The sequence below is a fragment of the Quercus robur genome, chromosome 12 (assembly GCF_932294415.1).
Source record: "Quercus robur chromosome 12, dhQueRobu3.1, whole genome shotgun sequence".
Taxonomy (NCBI): domain Eukaryota; kingdom Viridiplantae; phylum Streptophyta; class Magnoliopsida; order Fagales; family Fagaceae; genus Quercus; species Quercus robur.
In genome coordinates this window covers 15,483,873-15,499,843 of record NC_065545.1, presented here as the reverse complement: position 1 = coordinate 15,499,843, position 15,971 = coordinate 15,483,873, and the positions used below count along the sequence as shown (strand labels likewise).

Here is a 15,971-nt window from a genome sequence, read left to right as displayed (position 1 = left end):
AGTCTGTTAGACTCGATTTTACCATTTGAAAATACACTTGGAAATCGAGTGTGAGACACTCGATTTTCAAACTCGAGTTTCTCACACTCGATTTTCAAGTACATTTTTAAATGGCAAAATCGAATCTATTAGACTCGAATTGTTAGAAATGAAAATGGTTTGAAAAGTTGCCCAACTAATAATATTGTTTCGGATTTATAGTTATTTAAAAAAAAAAAAATCCCTACACCTTCCCCACTCTTTAATGCCATCCAGTGACTTGACTGATCAACCTCATACAGGAACACTTTTGTGAAGCAATTAAATCTGGGTAGTTGTGCACATAATTAGATGAAGAGGTGAACTGAGCTTTCTAACAGGCACAGCAGTACGCACATAGCAAGCAACATTCCAGCAGTACATGAGCATCACCAATGCAGAGTAGTTTTAGCATTCAGCTATAAATTGCAGAGATCCATAGAAATATTCATTACTAATATTGTTAAGTTTTTGTACAAACGCCATACTACATTTACAAGACTCAAATCAGGCCCCACACACAATGCATACATCACTCGAACCAATTGAGCCAAAGCTCAATGGTTTTCAAATACATATCCAAAGACAGGACAAAGTAAATATAATGAGATACCACATACAGAATAATTATAATAATACAGTTTATTTCTTGAAGAACCTGTCAAACCAATCGCTAGCCTCTTTTACCATCAGCGATGTCATTTGGTGGCCAATTCCAGGTTGTGCAATCAACTGCATGTCAAGGAAATGCACTAAGAGAATTATAAAAGGGGACATACATAAAGAAAAATGAAAATAAATAAATACACTGCAACAGCCATATCTGTGAACTCCACAGACAAAAACACATTGCTGGTGAATCCTCCTCACATTAATGTTTATCTAGTCAAATATGAGTGAGAGAGGAAAACAGATCACTTGATTGTGCTTTTGCAAAGGACATTCAACAAGGAATTTCCCATGAAATGAATTCTAATTGTTTTTTCCACTTCAAAGGGTTTCCATGAAGTTTAAGTAATCTGAAAATTGTTTGCAGTTTTATGAACTTTCAACATCTGCTGTGAGTCAAACCTTAAACTTATCCAAAGAATTGGCCTCTCCATAAACCTTGCTTGCTCTTGACTCAGGAATTTTCAGACCAGCAAGCGGACACCGTGGATCTTCAGCACCTAAATTTTCAAAATCCAAAAAATGCTTCAACACATGGTGAAGATATACCCACACAAAATGTTAACCTCAAGGATAATTCAATTGAAGAAAAAACAGCCTAGAGGACCACTAGTCTTGTAGCCAAGTAAATTTTGGTAGTAAAGTCAAAAGTCAGTTGAAAATCTACAAACATGTCAATGAAAGGGATGACAATCATGTGCTAGAATCTGGGAACAAGTGCATTATTTTATATTTATATATTATACAGCACATATTTGAATCTTCCAGATGTTCAAAAAGATAATGGGTATAAAATCATTGTACCAAACAGGCATGCATGCAAACAAGCACAGGTGCATGTGCATGCAAAAAAATGCATGTGAGCAAACAGACAGGCACATGCACACATAAACACACACACATGCACTCCCACACATGCAAGGGCGCAAAGATATACAAAATTTATATGCATATAGTTGAAGGGAAAGATAAAATATTACCATTGAGAATCAGCAGAGGACGTGGTTCAAGAGCTGGAATTGAGTAAGGTGAATCAAAGTGGGAGTCTAGACCAGGAGCAATCCTATCCCAAACCTGGTCAGTGAAATAAATTCATAAAATGTAATTCAATTTGAGATGCACATTGTGAAAGAGAAACCTCTTGCATTCGATTTTAGAAGAACGGAACATAGAAAATGATGCTGGATATGTCTTGCTATATCAGAATGTTAATTCTAAACAGCACAACTGGAATTATCCATACAATAATGTATGAAGCACCATTTTATGAATGTAGTTGCATACTAGAAAAAATCAGATCAGAAGTAAAAGGCTAACATCCCATTCAAGCTTAGTGACAATCACACCACAAGCTATACAGCAATATCCACATAATAAAACATATTTACAGTTTCAGAATGTAACCAACCTTCTCCACCACTTCTTTGTCAATCTCACTCTTTCCTAAATCAATCCGTGCTTCTGCATCAAGGAAATAAGGACATCAGAGAAACAAATATCATGGCAACTGCAAAAGAGATGTACCCAGTGGAGGTATGCTTCAAAAAGATCTGTACTTTGTATTAAGTGCATGAACAGACAATGCAGGCTACAATTAAAATGAAAACTATGTGATCAAAAATAAGTACCAAAACCTAGTCATGTTAAAGACGACTACAATCATGTGTTTTATTATTCTTCAGTTTCTCTTACCCTCAAAAAGAGGCTTTATACTGTCAACTCGAGCTTGCCACTTATCATTCTCTATGGCCCATCGAAACCCCTACAATTGAATTGCACAAAATGCAGCTAGTTACTAAATAAAAAGTATTAGCTTACAGTAGACATAATTTTAAATTTCTAATTAGAGACACCACCTGAACCCCAATTATAGGAACAACCACTGCATAGCGGGTGTCTGCAAACGCACCAAACCATGCATGCATACCTGCATTTTTTCAAAATGCCAACATGAGTTTGCATGTCAAATCATCACTTCTAATATGCCATCCTCAAAATTTCGTTCAACCAACCTCCAAGTGATTCACCAGTGATTCCTATTCTAGCAGGGTCTATATCCTCCCTCTTCTCTAGATAATCTGCCAGTCTTTTCAAGTCCCAGACCTGTGAGAATCAAAACTGTCCCTTCTTAAAAACCAAGATAATCAGAAAACTAAACACAAAAGGTTCTGTTAACTACATCAACTCATTAACTCTACTATTATTAGGTAAGAATTGACTATAAACCATATGAATCCAACAACAGTACAAATGGAGGACTTACTGTATCAAATATGAATGGCATTGTATCACCTTTTTTCCATGATGAAACAAGAGCCTGCACTTGAATAAACTAACCTCATTAGGGATGAACTTTATAAATGAATTGCAAAATTCATAAGTATCATATGGAAAAAATAATTTGAACTGTGTACAAGAAAAACAAAGTTAAGGTATAAAATGCACACATCTTGATAGGTGGTTTTACTGCCGGCACGTTCACCATGGTAGCGAGAATCGATGGCAATGGCTACATATCCCCTAGAAGCGTATGCCTGAGGCAAGCAAAACAAATCACCAACTCCCCAACCCAATAAAGCAAAAGAAATGAAGACTTAATGCCTGGAAAATATCATTATGGTAGTTTACCTCTAGCAATGGCCTCACCCACTCTTTGTTCTTATTTGTACTATGAAGAAAAACAACAGCAGGCTTTCTTTGATGATTGTTATCCTTCATGCTTAAAATCAACAAAGGCAAGCGTCCCTGTTCTCCTGCCTAGAAATGATCCTTAGGAATTATCTAAGACCTCTATATCGAATTCCTTGATTTAAATAAGTGTAATAGCAGAAAACTAAAAACATAAATGAAATGTAGTTGATTGTGAAAAAGAAAATACCAGAAAATAGATAAACATGTATAATAAACAATTAACTACCAAAAAGTTTGATTTCAAATCAGAAATAGACCTAAATCAGGGATATTAAATGTGTATGTTATGTGTTGAAAACTTATATTGATCACCCCATTGCCCTTATATTGACTTTCATCAGTTAGTATTGTAAAATCATGTCCACCTTCCAATTGTTGTTAACAACAGGAAGCAAAAAATTTATTTTAAAAAAAAAGAAAAGAAAGAAAGAGAGAAAGAGAGATAATATTGGAAGAACTTGTGAATTTGGTCAACCGTAAATTATCCCAAATTCAAAATCTTTGTGATGCATGAAATTGGGTTTACTTATAAATTTTTAAAAAATACTTTACAATTTATGGAAGAACTTTAGTGAATTCGTTAAAACAAGATGAAGCTCTAACAGTAACACCAATCATCTAGCAAAGACAAGCACCACATTTCCACAACTAAAAATTAAATTAAAAAATCTTTGTGATGCATGAAATTGGGTTTACTTATAAATTATAAAAAAAAAAAAAAAAAAAAAAAAAAAAAAAAGGGTCTTTTCAATTTATGGAAGAACTTTAGTGAATAAAACAAGATGAAGCTCTAACAGTAACACAATCATCTAGCAAAGGCAAGCACCACATTTCCACAACCAAAAAATCAATTGGGTAAGCTTAAGAATGAGTTTAAGTCCCAATTAATTATACATTACCTCAGTAATTAAGTAAAGGTTTTCCTCCTTGAGTAAATCCTTGAACCCAGTAATGTTTGCCTTTGGACAAGACTCCATTGCCTAGTTTGTTAATAACATCCAACAAAATAATAGTAAAAAACAGAGAATACCCAATTGAGAATAGTTAGAATTAAAAAAACATAAATAAAACACAGAGAAAAATCTGAACCTCACTAGAGCGTGGAGGATTATCCTGAAACAAAGGGTTGGCCACAGGTTTTGCAACCTCAACTGACAGCGGAACTGAAACAAAAACAAGAAAAATTGAACAAAATAAACATAATTGGTGCATGAATCAGAGTCAAAGAATTCTGGGTTTTAGTTTAAACCTCGAGCGGTTCTTCTGCTAAGCAAAGTTTGGAGGAAACGAGAGCGGAGTTCGCCGGAATCGATGGATTCTTGTTCCATTTTGATAGCGATTGCTGAGGTTTTAACTACGTTGTTGTTGCTTTTGTCATGGGACTGGGAAAGCTGAGTATTATTAATATAGGGAAGTGAATTTGGGAGGTGGGTTCGCACGCTTGGAGCCACGTGGCTAAGACCCGTGATGTGGGCCAGCGCAGGTCGCACGTGTGAGATGAGGGTCAGGCTCGTAGTCAAGCACAGACACACTGATGAATGAGGAAGAAGTAGTAGATGGAAGCATTGGATTTGAAATAGTTATTGAAATTTTGGAAAGTGCAGAGGTTGTCGTGTGGTCAGGTCAAATGTGGTGCAGCCCCAGGTTCCTCTCCTCTGTGAAAATTGATAAACTGAGGAGGTGAATGAAACAAACGATGAAGAATATCTGAAGATGACAAGGGAGAAAGTAGAAACAAGAACTTAAGAGCTCTAGCAGCACGGCAAGGGAAAAGATTAAAAAAGAAAAGGAAGATGAAGATGAAGAGAAAAGACAACGATGAGAGGAAATGGAAAAAATAGCATCTGGTCAGATATTTGTGGTGGGGGGTTAAAAGAGTGAAAAAGGAAGCTTCCTTGCAAAATAATATTATGAAAATAATACCAATAATATATTTTCTATTTTATTTTTATTTTTATTATTGTTATTATTGTTAAGTAATTTTTTTTAGTAAGTATTAAGTAGTAGTTGATTTAAGTATGAAATAAATTTCTATATATATATTGTTATTTTTGATAATTTATTATTTAAATCTTTACTTTTATAAGTGCTAACCAAATACTTGATTTTTTCAAAAAATACTTTTTAACAGCATTTACTAAACACTCAACTTTTTAAAAAAATTTAATTCCATAACATACTTTTTAAAATTCCTACTTTTTCAAAAAATACAATATCAAAAAGCTGAACCAAACTCAACTAAATAGAGAGAGACAAATAAAAACTCTGGTGTGACTTCTCCGTCTTGGACTTTCTTTTGTTACGCAAATTCAATTATTTAATTCCCTCACCTACCAATTCTAATGTTTTTTTTTTAATAATTTTTTAAGGGTAATATATAAAAAAAGGCCTTGCTTGGAAAGTAAAATCGCTTTGGTAAAAATCAGTTTTGGTAACCATCCCCTCATAGACCTATGACCTACCCTCTATCTATCTCTCAAAATTGGCTGCTCCAAAATAGACACTACCAACAGAAAATTCACATGGGGTAAATTGGAGTGTCTCAAATGTATAATGTCGAATTTCATGGTCAAAATTATGTAACCAAAAGAAAGTAGGGGCTTGGGAATTAGGAAGGTGGAAGATACAAATTAAACCCTCTTGTTCCTTCTCACAAAGAAAAAAATAATAATAAATAACCTTCTTGTTTAAACTAGGTTGGTCCACATATCTAGATAAAGTTTGGGTCCAGATTCTCCAAATCAAAATATTTGAAATGCAAACACTTTCTTAAGGCTTCCTTGTTCAAACAAAGCTCCTGGTTATGGATAGAGATTTGAAAAAAAAAAAAAATCACTAATTAAGAAAGGAGCACGCTATTACTCATAAGGATTTCCTAAAATCACAGTATATATATATATATATATATATATATATTTTTTGATAATTAAATCACGATATAATTGACAATAACTCTCATCCATTCCATCCTTTATAAACTAATAAAATTTTATCCGAACTCTTTAATATGATACCTAGATATTATTTTCTATAATTGTTTATTACTTGTGATTGGATATAGAATTTGCATAGAAGTGGGGTCCAAACTCGACACACCGAAACGAGTTTTGTTTGCATGAAAAATGTCCAACAAATGAAGGTGGAAAGAACAAGCACCTTAAAGACAAGAATCAAATTGAAAAACTGGGTAAGGAAGGTGCAAGGAAGCTTCAAGTATCAGAGCCTTGTAACTAGTGGTGAAGTCAAAAAAATTTTCTAGGGTAGGCCAACCTGGGGAAGTCCCACTAGCCAATCCTATTAGCTTACTAGTGAGATAGCATACTAACTATGAAGAAAGCTTCTCAAACCAACTAGACCAAAATATACGGCAATGCTGCTTTTCATTTTTAGACGGTTTATAATTCTCACTTTTATGTGTGATATGACCAAACATTGAGATACTCTATATTCCCCATTAATTACTCATACATTGAACAGTAATTTGCCAATTTTGAACATGTTTTCTTTTAAAATATGCATTAATTATATTGTAAATTACTTATATTTTTTAAAACCTGAATATTAAATTTAATAATCTAGTTTATAGCATCTAAAAAAAAGCAAACGCTTAAAGTTTATGCTGTCAAATAAAACCAAACAATTGAAGTAAATGTGTCTAAATTATTATTATCAAATATAAGTATATAACTAAAAGACAAGTCTATAAGAATGGCTTAAATTTATTGCTGAAGCAAGTACTTTCAATTAAACAATCAATAGAGAAACACTATTATTAAATTCAAATATAAACCAATTTGCTGATATAGAGCATTCACATCAATCCATGTATGATAAAAAAAAAATGTAAAATTTACACAGTTTTGCCTAAACATGACCTACATAAGTCTGTGTATAATTGTGTAAATTTACAAATTTGCTACAGTAATCATGTAAAGTTACACTGACACTATTCATTTTGTATTTAGTTGTTTCACTACTAAAAAAACAGGCTTGTAAAACGCTGTTGTAGCTCCTAAAAACGTGGCTATAAACCACTATAGCCGTGTTTTTAAACGTGGTCTATACACCATGGCAATAGACCGCTAGGTCTATAGCCTCGTTTTTTCAAACACGGCCATAGGTTGTAGACCTATAGCCACATTTGTAGATACGCAGCCCTAGACCTTATTTTTAACTGCATTTACAACTTGCGGTTATAGTCTACAACCTATAGCCACTTTTTTACAAATGTGGCTATAAGGATAATTTTAGCCGCATATTCTAAATGCAGTTATAGGACATATTTTAGCCACGTTTGTTAAATGTGGTTATAGGATTAAATTTATTCTTTCTTTACGTATTTTGAGAATTAAAAAAAAATAGTAGATGGTGGTTGTTATATATGAAGAAAGAAAAAATAATTTTAAAAAATAAGAAAAATTAATATTTTAATAAAATATAGTATAGTAAAATAGACACAAAATTTTACACAAGAAAATGCTACGTAACAATCCAATTTTATAAGCTATTGGTCAACTTCTACAACACTAACATCTTTTTTTATTTTTTATTTTTGAATCCCACTATAGTACTACACGTACTAATCTTTATTGTTTGATTGAACTACACATACTAATCTACTTCAGTAACTTTACGGTCTAAAGAGTCATTGAAAGTTGAAACTTTTTATGTTTTAATAATAGAGAGGGGGTGTTTGGTACATGCACTTAAAAATATGTGTTTTATTGTTTAAAAACATATGTGGAAATACGTATAAATAAAAAAGTATGCAAAAATACGTATAATGTTGTTTAAAAACTAAAAACATGTGTTTGAGTTGCCATACCAAACAGGTCGAAGTCATAATAAACTTGAATATAATGCATGCACTACACACAGAGAGAGAGAGAGAGAGAGAGAGAGAGAGAGAGAGAGAGAGAGAGAGAGAGAGAGAGAGAGAGAGAGAGAGAGAGAGAGAGAGAGAGAGAGAGAGAGAGAGGCGAGACTGAACTAATTTTTGATGGTCAATCTTCGACTGGCCATGGGTTTTGGGGTTGTTTAGGATTTTTCTTTTTCTTTTTTATTTTTTATCGGGAGCAATGCTAAAAATAAATATATGACAAGTTGTAATTTGTAGAATATAAAGTGAAATACAAAAAGTGGTACAAAAGATTTGTATTCATAATTTAAGAAGATTCCTTATAGAAGGGATTTAGGGTTTTGTTTTTTAATATATATTTTTGGTTATTTACTGATATTATTATGATTTGATTAAAATTATTTTGTTGCTGGCAAATGGGCTAATGGATGGGCCAAATTTTTTTTTTTTTTTTTCATTCAAAATTCTAGGGGGGCCAGAAACTAAATTACTCTTTAATTTAAAGATAATTTCTTCTTTTAGTCCTACCATTAAAAGGGAAATTTTGAAAATCCAAGGGCACTCCCCCCCCCCCCCCCCCCCCACCTTCGCTAATGCACATGTATATTGTCCAATTTCACGGTCTAAATTATATCAATTAGTTAACCAAAAAAAAAAAAAAAAAAATTGTCAATTAAAATGAAGGTGGGGGTTTGGGAAGAACAAAGTTTCTCTCCAAACTAGTTTAGAGAGAAACCATTCAAACTTATTATATATCTCTTTTTCGGGTGTAAATTTTGAAAATCTAACCATTAAATTTCATGTTTCTTATGTTCTTAATATGCATGTCGAATTTCATTCAATTCAGATGTTATTTGCTATTCGATCAATGAACTTATTTTTTATATATAATTTTAGATTACAAAAACTTGAAATTTTAACATTTATTTAATGACATAACAATTGATCTTTGATTTTCTTGAAATTTTGCAAGTATGAAGGATATAATAAGAACATACAATTCAACGGTTAGATTTTCAAATTTCACACTCAACATAAAAATATATGATAAGTGTCCAAACTAGTCTGGTCTATGACAACAGATTTAGATAAAGTTAAGTGTACATTCTCAAATCAAAATATTTGAAAGGCAATCACTTTCTTAAGACTTCCTTGTGCAAACAAAACTCTTGGTTATGAAAAGGGATTTGAAAAACAAAAATCATTGATTAAAAAATGTGCATGCTATTACTAATATAAGGATTTCCTAAACTTAAATCACGATATGATTATAAGAATAACTCTTTCCATATCCTTTATTAAACTAAGATTTGATTCCAAAATCTTTAACATGACACCTAGATATTATTTTTGTGGGGACACAGTTTGGAGCTCAAACCCCTATCTTGTGAAATCTTGGTTCAAAAAAGCCCAACACAATGAATTTTGTAAAGTATGGGTCAAAGAACTAGGTTTATATAAGTTAAACAGAGACTTGCATGGGATTAAGGAACACACAGACAAGAAAAAAAGACATAGTGTTGAAATATCTTACGGTCCAAGGAGGCTAAAAATTTAATTTATGAATACAGACCAGTACATTAGGGTTCTTTTGCATGCTCCGGTATTCTCCCTTCCTCTCTTTCTTTTTTCTTTTTCTTTTTTTATGGGAGGCTTCTATACATTATATAGGCTCTTCCTTATCATCTGGGTTTTATACTTATTAATCATCCAAGCCTCCACTTGAGTACTTATCCCATCAGACACCTCTTTCAGTCCTTTGTGAGTTGTGGTAGCCAATGTAACACTGTTCAGGGGTCTTCTCCACATTAATACGGCCAGGAAAGTAGCTGTAGTGCATTTAATGTGGTAGTGGCAGCTTTTGTTTGGATATTTTGTGTTTTCTTCATTTTCATGTATTTAGGGGATGCGCTTCAGTGACTTGGACATACCTCCGCTACGAATTTTCAATGTTCGAGGAGGAATTCCTCCTCAGACCTTTTTCTTTGTTTCCCGTGATAAGGCTTAACGTGGGTCGCCTAAGCCACGTTGCCTCCTCGAATAGGCTGGAGTCCTCGAACGGGCCCAAGGCCCAACTCGTTACTTTGGGCCATAGCCCCCACAATTTTCTATAGTTTATTTGTTTATTTAACATGACACCTAGATATTATTTTCTATAATTTGTTTATTACTACTTGTGATTGGATATAGAATTTGCCCAGACGTGGGGTCCAAACTCGACACACAATTAAGTAGTATTGAAACAAGTTTTGTTTTTTGCATGAAAAATGTCCAAGAAACGAAGGTGGAAAGAACATGCAAGCACCTTTAAAGAAAACAATCAAATTGAAAATCTGGGTAATTAATTAGGAAGGTGCGAGGAAGCTCCAGGGTATCTGAGCCTTGTGACTTAAAACGGTAGCACCAGTTAAGAAATTTGTTCGTTTTAGTTAAATTAGCATTTCTTGGTTTTACTCCCATGCATGAAATTTACGGCTATTCAACACATGAAAGTGTTTTGAACAGAAAACAATGTACAATATGTAGTGCATACTAACAGTCTTCAATTATTGAACAATTCAAAGATTCATAGACACTGACCTCCATTTGCAGAAGTGGGAAAAACCTTGATCAAGTACCTGAGCAGGCCATGTAAGCAACAGGGCAAAGCCCTTGAGGTATTATAGCTTTTTAACTGGAAGCCATTTGATCTATATATATATATCAAAAAAGACATCTAATTCGCCACATATATAAGCAAACATAAAAATCAATTGACCCCTTTTCACGATGCAAGCTTGGGCCAATTGGCCCAATTATTCAATGTCGCCACTACTTCTGCACGTACTCAACATGAATTTTCTCTTTATCACACATTTGAGTACAATTTTTAATAAATGCTTTCTCTTTTTGTTTCTTTAATGTGTGAGAATAAATTGGATTAATTTCACGTTATTTGGGGGTGACCAAGTTTGGATGATGAGAAATAAGGCCACTTTTGAAGAGAGGCATTGTGATCCAATACCAATGGCATGCAAGAGAAGCCAACAGAATCTTTGCCATCCAAAAACAAGCAAACGACAAGATAACCACTCCCAATCCCTACTAAATGGAGCCTTCCACTCTATAGGTTGGATCAAAAGTAATTTTGATGTGGCTATACAAGAGTTCTGGGAGGTATTAGTGGTACGTAGTTTGTAGCTAGAGATGAAAACAACAAAATCTCTCTCATGCTTGGACAAAAAAGAAAATCCCAAGAGGAGACCTTTTATGGGGAACAACGGCGCTCTATTTGCAGATGTGTGCATTTGATCTAGGTTAGGTTGTAGTCGATAATTAAGATTATATATAAGGGGATGCAGTCAATGTTTTTCTTTCTAACAAGAATCATTTGAACCTGCCATCTTGGACTATATTTCCCATAATTGATGAATTTTCTGATATGTTAGATAGTTTTAATTATTGGTCCATCTTTTTTGTTAGAAGAGATGCTAATTTTGCCACCCTTTGTTTGGCTAACTGAGCTTTTCGTTGTAACAAGTTTGGCTCCTTTATTCTCTCTCAGCTCTCTCAAGAATTGTTTATGAGGAAGCTAGTTTAAGATCTAATCTTTCTTTTGTCTTTATAAATGCATTTTTATTCTGGAAAAAAGAAAAGAAACTCACTTGCTAAAGACTGGCATAGAAAGTTGTATGTTATAACTTATAATTAAAATAAATAAATAAAAAATATGAATGTATAAATGCCATTTTCAAAAAAAATGAGTAGGGATAATTATACACTATACCTTCATTTGGAAAGCGTGTTTTGCGCATTTTTCCAGTGGAGTCGTTTTTTCTCTGTGGGTCCCGTGTACAGTGTAAGGGATCTACAAGTATAGAATTCAACAACTTTTTCTTTAAAATTGGGTCCTAAGGCTTATTTATGTTTTTTTTGTTTTTTGGGATAAATAAAGATAAAATTTATGTTGTGTTCAAGTTTATCACTTTTTATTACTATTAAATTGTAATTTTAGAAGGACATGACATGTCCAGTAAAAAAAAAAAAAAAAAAAGTAAGAAAAGTAAGCTAAACCTATTTTAGAATACGATAATGAAGCCACTCAATTACTTTGTTGGGTACAGAAAATTGTGTATTTGCATGCGGTGGCAATGTGGCATTAATGCATTATCATGCTAACACGAAGAGGAGTATTGTGGTGGTGGAGAATTACTGTCTCCAAAAGTCCAACTGGTCGTTTATTCAGTTTGACTCGATACCTATAAATTCTGTTAGTACTAATAATAGTGACCGATGCTGGAAAGTGTGACCATTTTTCTCTCAACCACGTGGATCTCTAAATCATGCATGCATGACAAGTGTCTACCCAACGTGTAGGCAAAGAGCTTTCTTTTGCAGAAAAGAGAATACAAATTCTTTTTATCTCTCAAAGTAAACAGAAAAACACAAAACTGAACGAAACCCAGAAAAGAATTATTCAAATCCAGACCAAATGAGCAACTTCACAACATTCACCCACTTCTACGAAAACTGGTTGGAGCAATTGCACAAGCTGGTGAACCAGTTGTCCTCAGCTCCAAGACCACCCTCTAGCCCAGACCAACACCACCACCTGGTCCAGCTGGTTCACCAGGTGATGTGTCACTATGCTGAGTACTACAAGTTGAAGGCACAGGCAACCGAGCGCGACGCAGTGTCGGTGTTGACGGCCCCATGGGCGAGCTCGCTTGAGCGATCGCTGCACTGGATAGCTGGGTGGAGACCCACCACGGCGTTTCACTTGGTGTACACTGAGTCATCCATTCGGTTTGAGTCCCACATCGTTGATATCCTCCGCGGCTTACGCACTGGTGATCTCGGTGACCTCTCCCCCTCTCAGTTCCGCCGTGTCAGCGAGTTACAGTGTGAAACCGTACGTTATGTTACTTTATCTTACTTCATTCTTGCTCAACTCTAGGACACACCCATTATGTGATATCAGGGGCGGCTTTACGACGAGGTCAGGTTGGTCTGGGACCAACCTGACTTGGAAAATAATACAATTATTATTTATAAATTTTAAAATTTTAAAAATTTATGATTATTTTTCTTTAGAAGAACTTTGTGATCACCCTAATTTTTTTGTTAGGTCCAATATAACTAAATTCAGGACAAAATTTGGTTACAAGCATGGTTATAGATTAATGTTACAATTCTATTTAATATTTTTTATAATATTTTTTTTTATTGAACGTGAATTTTAACAAATCCACTATTTAATTATATTTTCTTCTTAAATCTTTCATACTTGCAACATTTTAAGAAGATAAAAGATCAATAGCTATGTCGTCAATCAAATATTTAAATTTCAAGTTTTTGTAATCTAAAATTATACATAAAATTACATAAAAAGTAATTTTATGAATCGAATGGCAAATATCATCCGATTTGCATGAAATTTTAACGTGTTTTAAGAATATAGAGAACATGCAATTTATCAATTAGATTTTCAAAATATGTAATAAATGTTAATTTATTTAGTGAGAATGACCACAACAAATTTTGTAGCCAAATTTTATTCTTAAACTTTGGTCTCCCTAACAATATATTAGGTCCTTGCAAATAAAAATAAAAGTCCAAGAAAAATTTTATTTAACTAAACTTTTGAAGATATGTAACTTGCAACATTGATAATGAGATTATCAAGTAACGATTTCAAAATAAAAGATTTGTAGAAGGAAATTATAAGATTTTATGTATTTTGTATAATTTAAGTTTCTTAATGACCACTCTCAAAAAAATTTCTAAAGCCACTACTGTGTAAAACTCTAATTTCTTTATGGTGGATCATACCAATTAAACTACTTTTTTTTAATCTATATTCCTGGTAGATCCTACCCTAAACTTAATTAATAGATCTATTAATTGTGAATGCAAGAGGAGTGATCCAATATCACGTCATTTGTACTCCAACTCTCCAAAAGTACCACATCATTCTTCGTCCAAATCCACAGCATACAATATGCTTAGTGTTGGCGCATAATTTTTGCACCCATATCTACTTTTTCATCAAGTACCTGAAATGGTCTTATATGTCAATGTGCTATAATTTAATCTTAAGTTGACACACAAGCATGTTTTGAAAAAATAAGTGTAGATTTAAATTAAATGAGGGTATGTTTGAGTTAAGTTAACACATACATAAGCATGCTCTGAAAAATGAGTGTAGGTTTGAGTGTGCTAGATATATAATAATGTCTTATTATTTAAACTAATTATGTTTCATTAATGTGTATGTGTGAATTTTCCTTTTTTTCTTTTTTTTATACCAATTATTAGTAACTAACCTATTAGAACCCTTTCCCCTCTCTTTTCTAAAAAAAATTAAAAAAAAAACCCTATTTAGCTGTTCAATCAATATCTTTGTGAGTTGGTTTTGTAATGGTTGGGGTAATTTTATTAACATGTCCCAGTTGAATTAGGTAAAGGAAGAGAATGCTATAACGGAGGAGCTATCAGAGTGGCAGGATGGTGCTAGTGAGGTCATTGGCGAGTGTGGTGATGAGTTCGAGAAGAAGATCGGACGGTTGATAAGTGTTATTAAAAGGGCTGATGATCTACGGCTGAAAACGGTCCAGAAGGTGGTTGAGTTGCTTACCCCACAGCAGGCTGTTGAGTTCTTGATTGGAGCCGCTGAGTTACAGTTTGGGATCCGTGGCTGGGGGATCAATCATGACCGGCAGCGTACCAATTTTTGAAATTCCTTTTTTCAAATAAGAATTTTGCTAATGTGTGCTCTAAGGGGACACAATAATTTTTATTTTTGAAAAAAAATTTCTTGAGAATTGAAAAAATATTGACAATTTTTTTAATTTTCGAGAAAATATTTTCAAAAATAGAATGTATTTTTAATTGAAAATGTTTTGTACTGCCGACAATGTATAAAATGTGTATACTACCGGGTCTTCAATTGAACAATTCGAAGATTCATAAGATTTGCCTCGTAATGAGACATTTACAATTGACAATGTCCTCCACTTACAGAAGTTGGAAAAACCTTAATCAGTACCTGAGCAGATCATGTAAGCAACAGGCAAAGCCTCTGAGGTAGGGATATTCAACTGGAGGTCATATGATAGTATATATTTTTGATAACTATGGGGGAATATGCAAGGTTGTCAAAATCGGGATCCCACGTAGGATCGTGGGAGGTAGGTAGGATCGTGGATCGTAGGATCGAATCGTGGATCGTAAGATTCTACCTATTTTCAGATTTTAAGCAAAAATCCTATTGATAGTGACTTTGTATGTTATATAATCACTTAAAATATGAATCCATCCATTAAAAAAAAAAAAATTGCATCATAAAATGTAATCTGCACGCACTACATTGTTCTTATGTTATTCTAACGAAACAAAATATATTTAACTTTTGACATAATATATCTAAAAAGTTCAGTACATGTTTAATTAGCAACTAAGTACCAAAATATTATCTACACATATGGAAAATGTTTTCCAAATTCTAAGTTCCAAATCCAAAATAAGTTAGGCTAGTTAGCATATAAAAACTAGCTAACTACAAATTTACAATATGTAATTCAAAAAGAGAATTCTCAATCTAATTACAAACTAGCTAATTACAAATATAAAATCCAAAAGAGAATTCTCAATCTAAGTACTAACTACCAAAAAAGATTACCAGAAAGCTTAAAGGCAGCAATGGCTCACGGCAACATCATTGAGAGGGCTGAGAGGTGCTGGGTTTTTGACAAAG

General features: G+C 33.4%; 2 protein-coding genes across 2 annotated transcripts; one reads left to right on the top strand and one right to left on the bottom strand.

The window, feature by feature from the left end:
• Positions 1-424: 424 nt before the first annotated feature.
• Positions 425-5,213, bottom strand: LOC126709167 (uncharacterized). Its single transcript, XM_050409281.1, has 13 exons — positions 4,628-5,213; positions 4,468-4,541; positions 4,278-4,358; positions 3,316-3,444; positions 3,135-3,221; positions 2,951-3,004; positions 2,700-2,790; positions 2,544-2,614; positions 2,380-2,449; positions 2,096-2,148; positions 1,668-1,761; positions 1,090-1,187; positions 425-750 (listed from the first exon to the last, which is right to left on the bottom strand). Exons 1-13 carry the CDS (start codon positions 4,704-4,706, stop codon positions 661-663), a joined length of 1,071 nt encoding a protein of 356 aa, XP_050265238.1. The 5' UTR covers positions 4,707-5,213; the 3' UTR covers positions 425-660.
• Positions 5,214-12,396: 7,183 nt separating this feature from the next.
• On the top strand, positions 12,397-14,992 carry LOC126709380 (protein DOG1-like 4). The gene is made up of 2 exons (XM_050409593.1): positions 12,397-13,127; positions 14,677-14,992. The coding sequence occupies exons 1-2, from the start codon at positions 12,708-12,710 to the stop codon at positions 14,950-14,952; spliced, it is 696 nt and encodes a 231-aa protein (XP_050265550.1). The 5' UTR covers positions 12,397-12,707; the 3' UTR covers positions 14,953-14,992.
• The last annotated feature ends 979 nt before the right edge of the window (positions 14,993-15,971 follow it).

Coding starts and splice junctions, on each gene's coding strand:
- LOC126709167 (XM_050409281.1), bottom strand. CDS start 4,706: ATGGAACAAGAATCCATCGATTCCGGCGAACTCCGCTCTCGTTTCCTC. Junction 4,359..4,467: donor ATCCTCCACGCTCTAGTGAG/GTTCAGATTTTT, acceptor TTAACAAACTAG/GCAATGGAGTCTTGTCCAAA. Junction 2,450..2,543: donor TTCCTATAATTGGGGTTCAG/GTGGTGTCTCTA, acceptor ATTCAATTGTAG/GGGTTTCGATGGGCCATAGA.
- LOC126709380 (XM_050409593.1), top strand. CDS start 12,708: ATGAGCAACTTCACAACATTCACCCACTTCTACGAAAACTGGTTGGAG. Junction 13,128..14,676: donor GCGAGTTACAGTGTGAAACC/GTACGTTATGTT, acceptor CAGTTGAATTAG/GTAAAGGAAGAGAATGCTAT.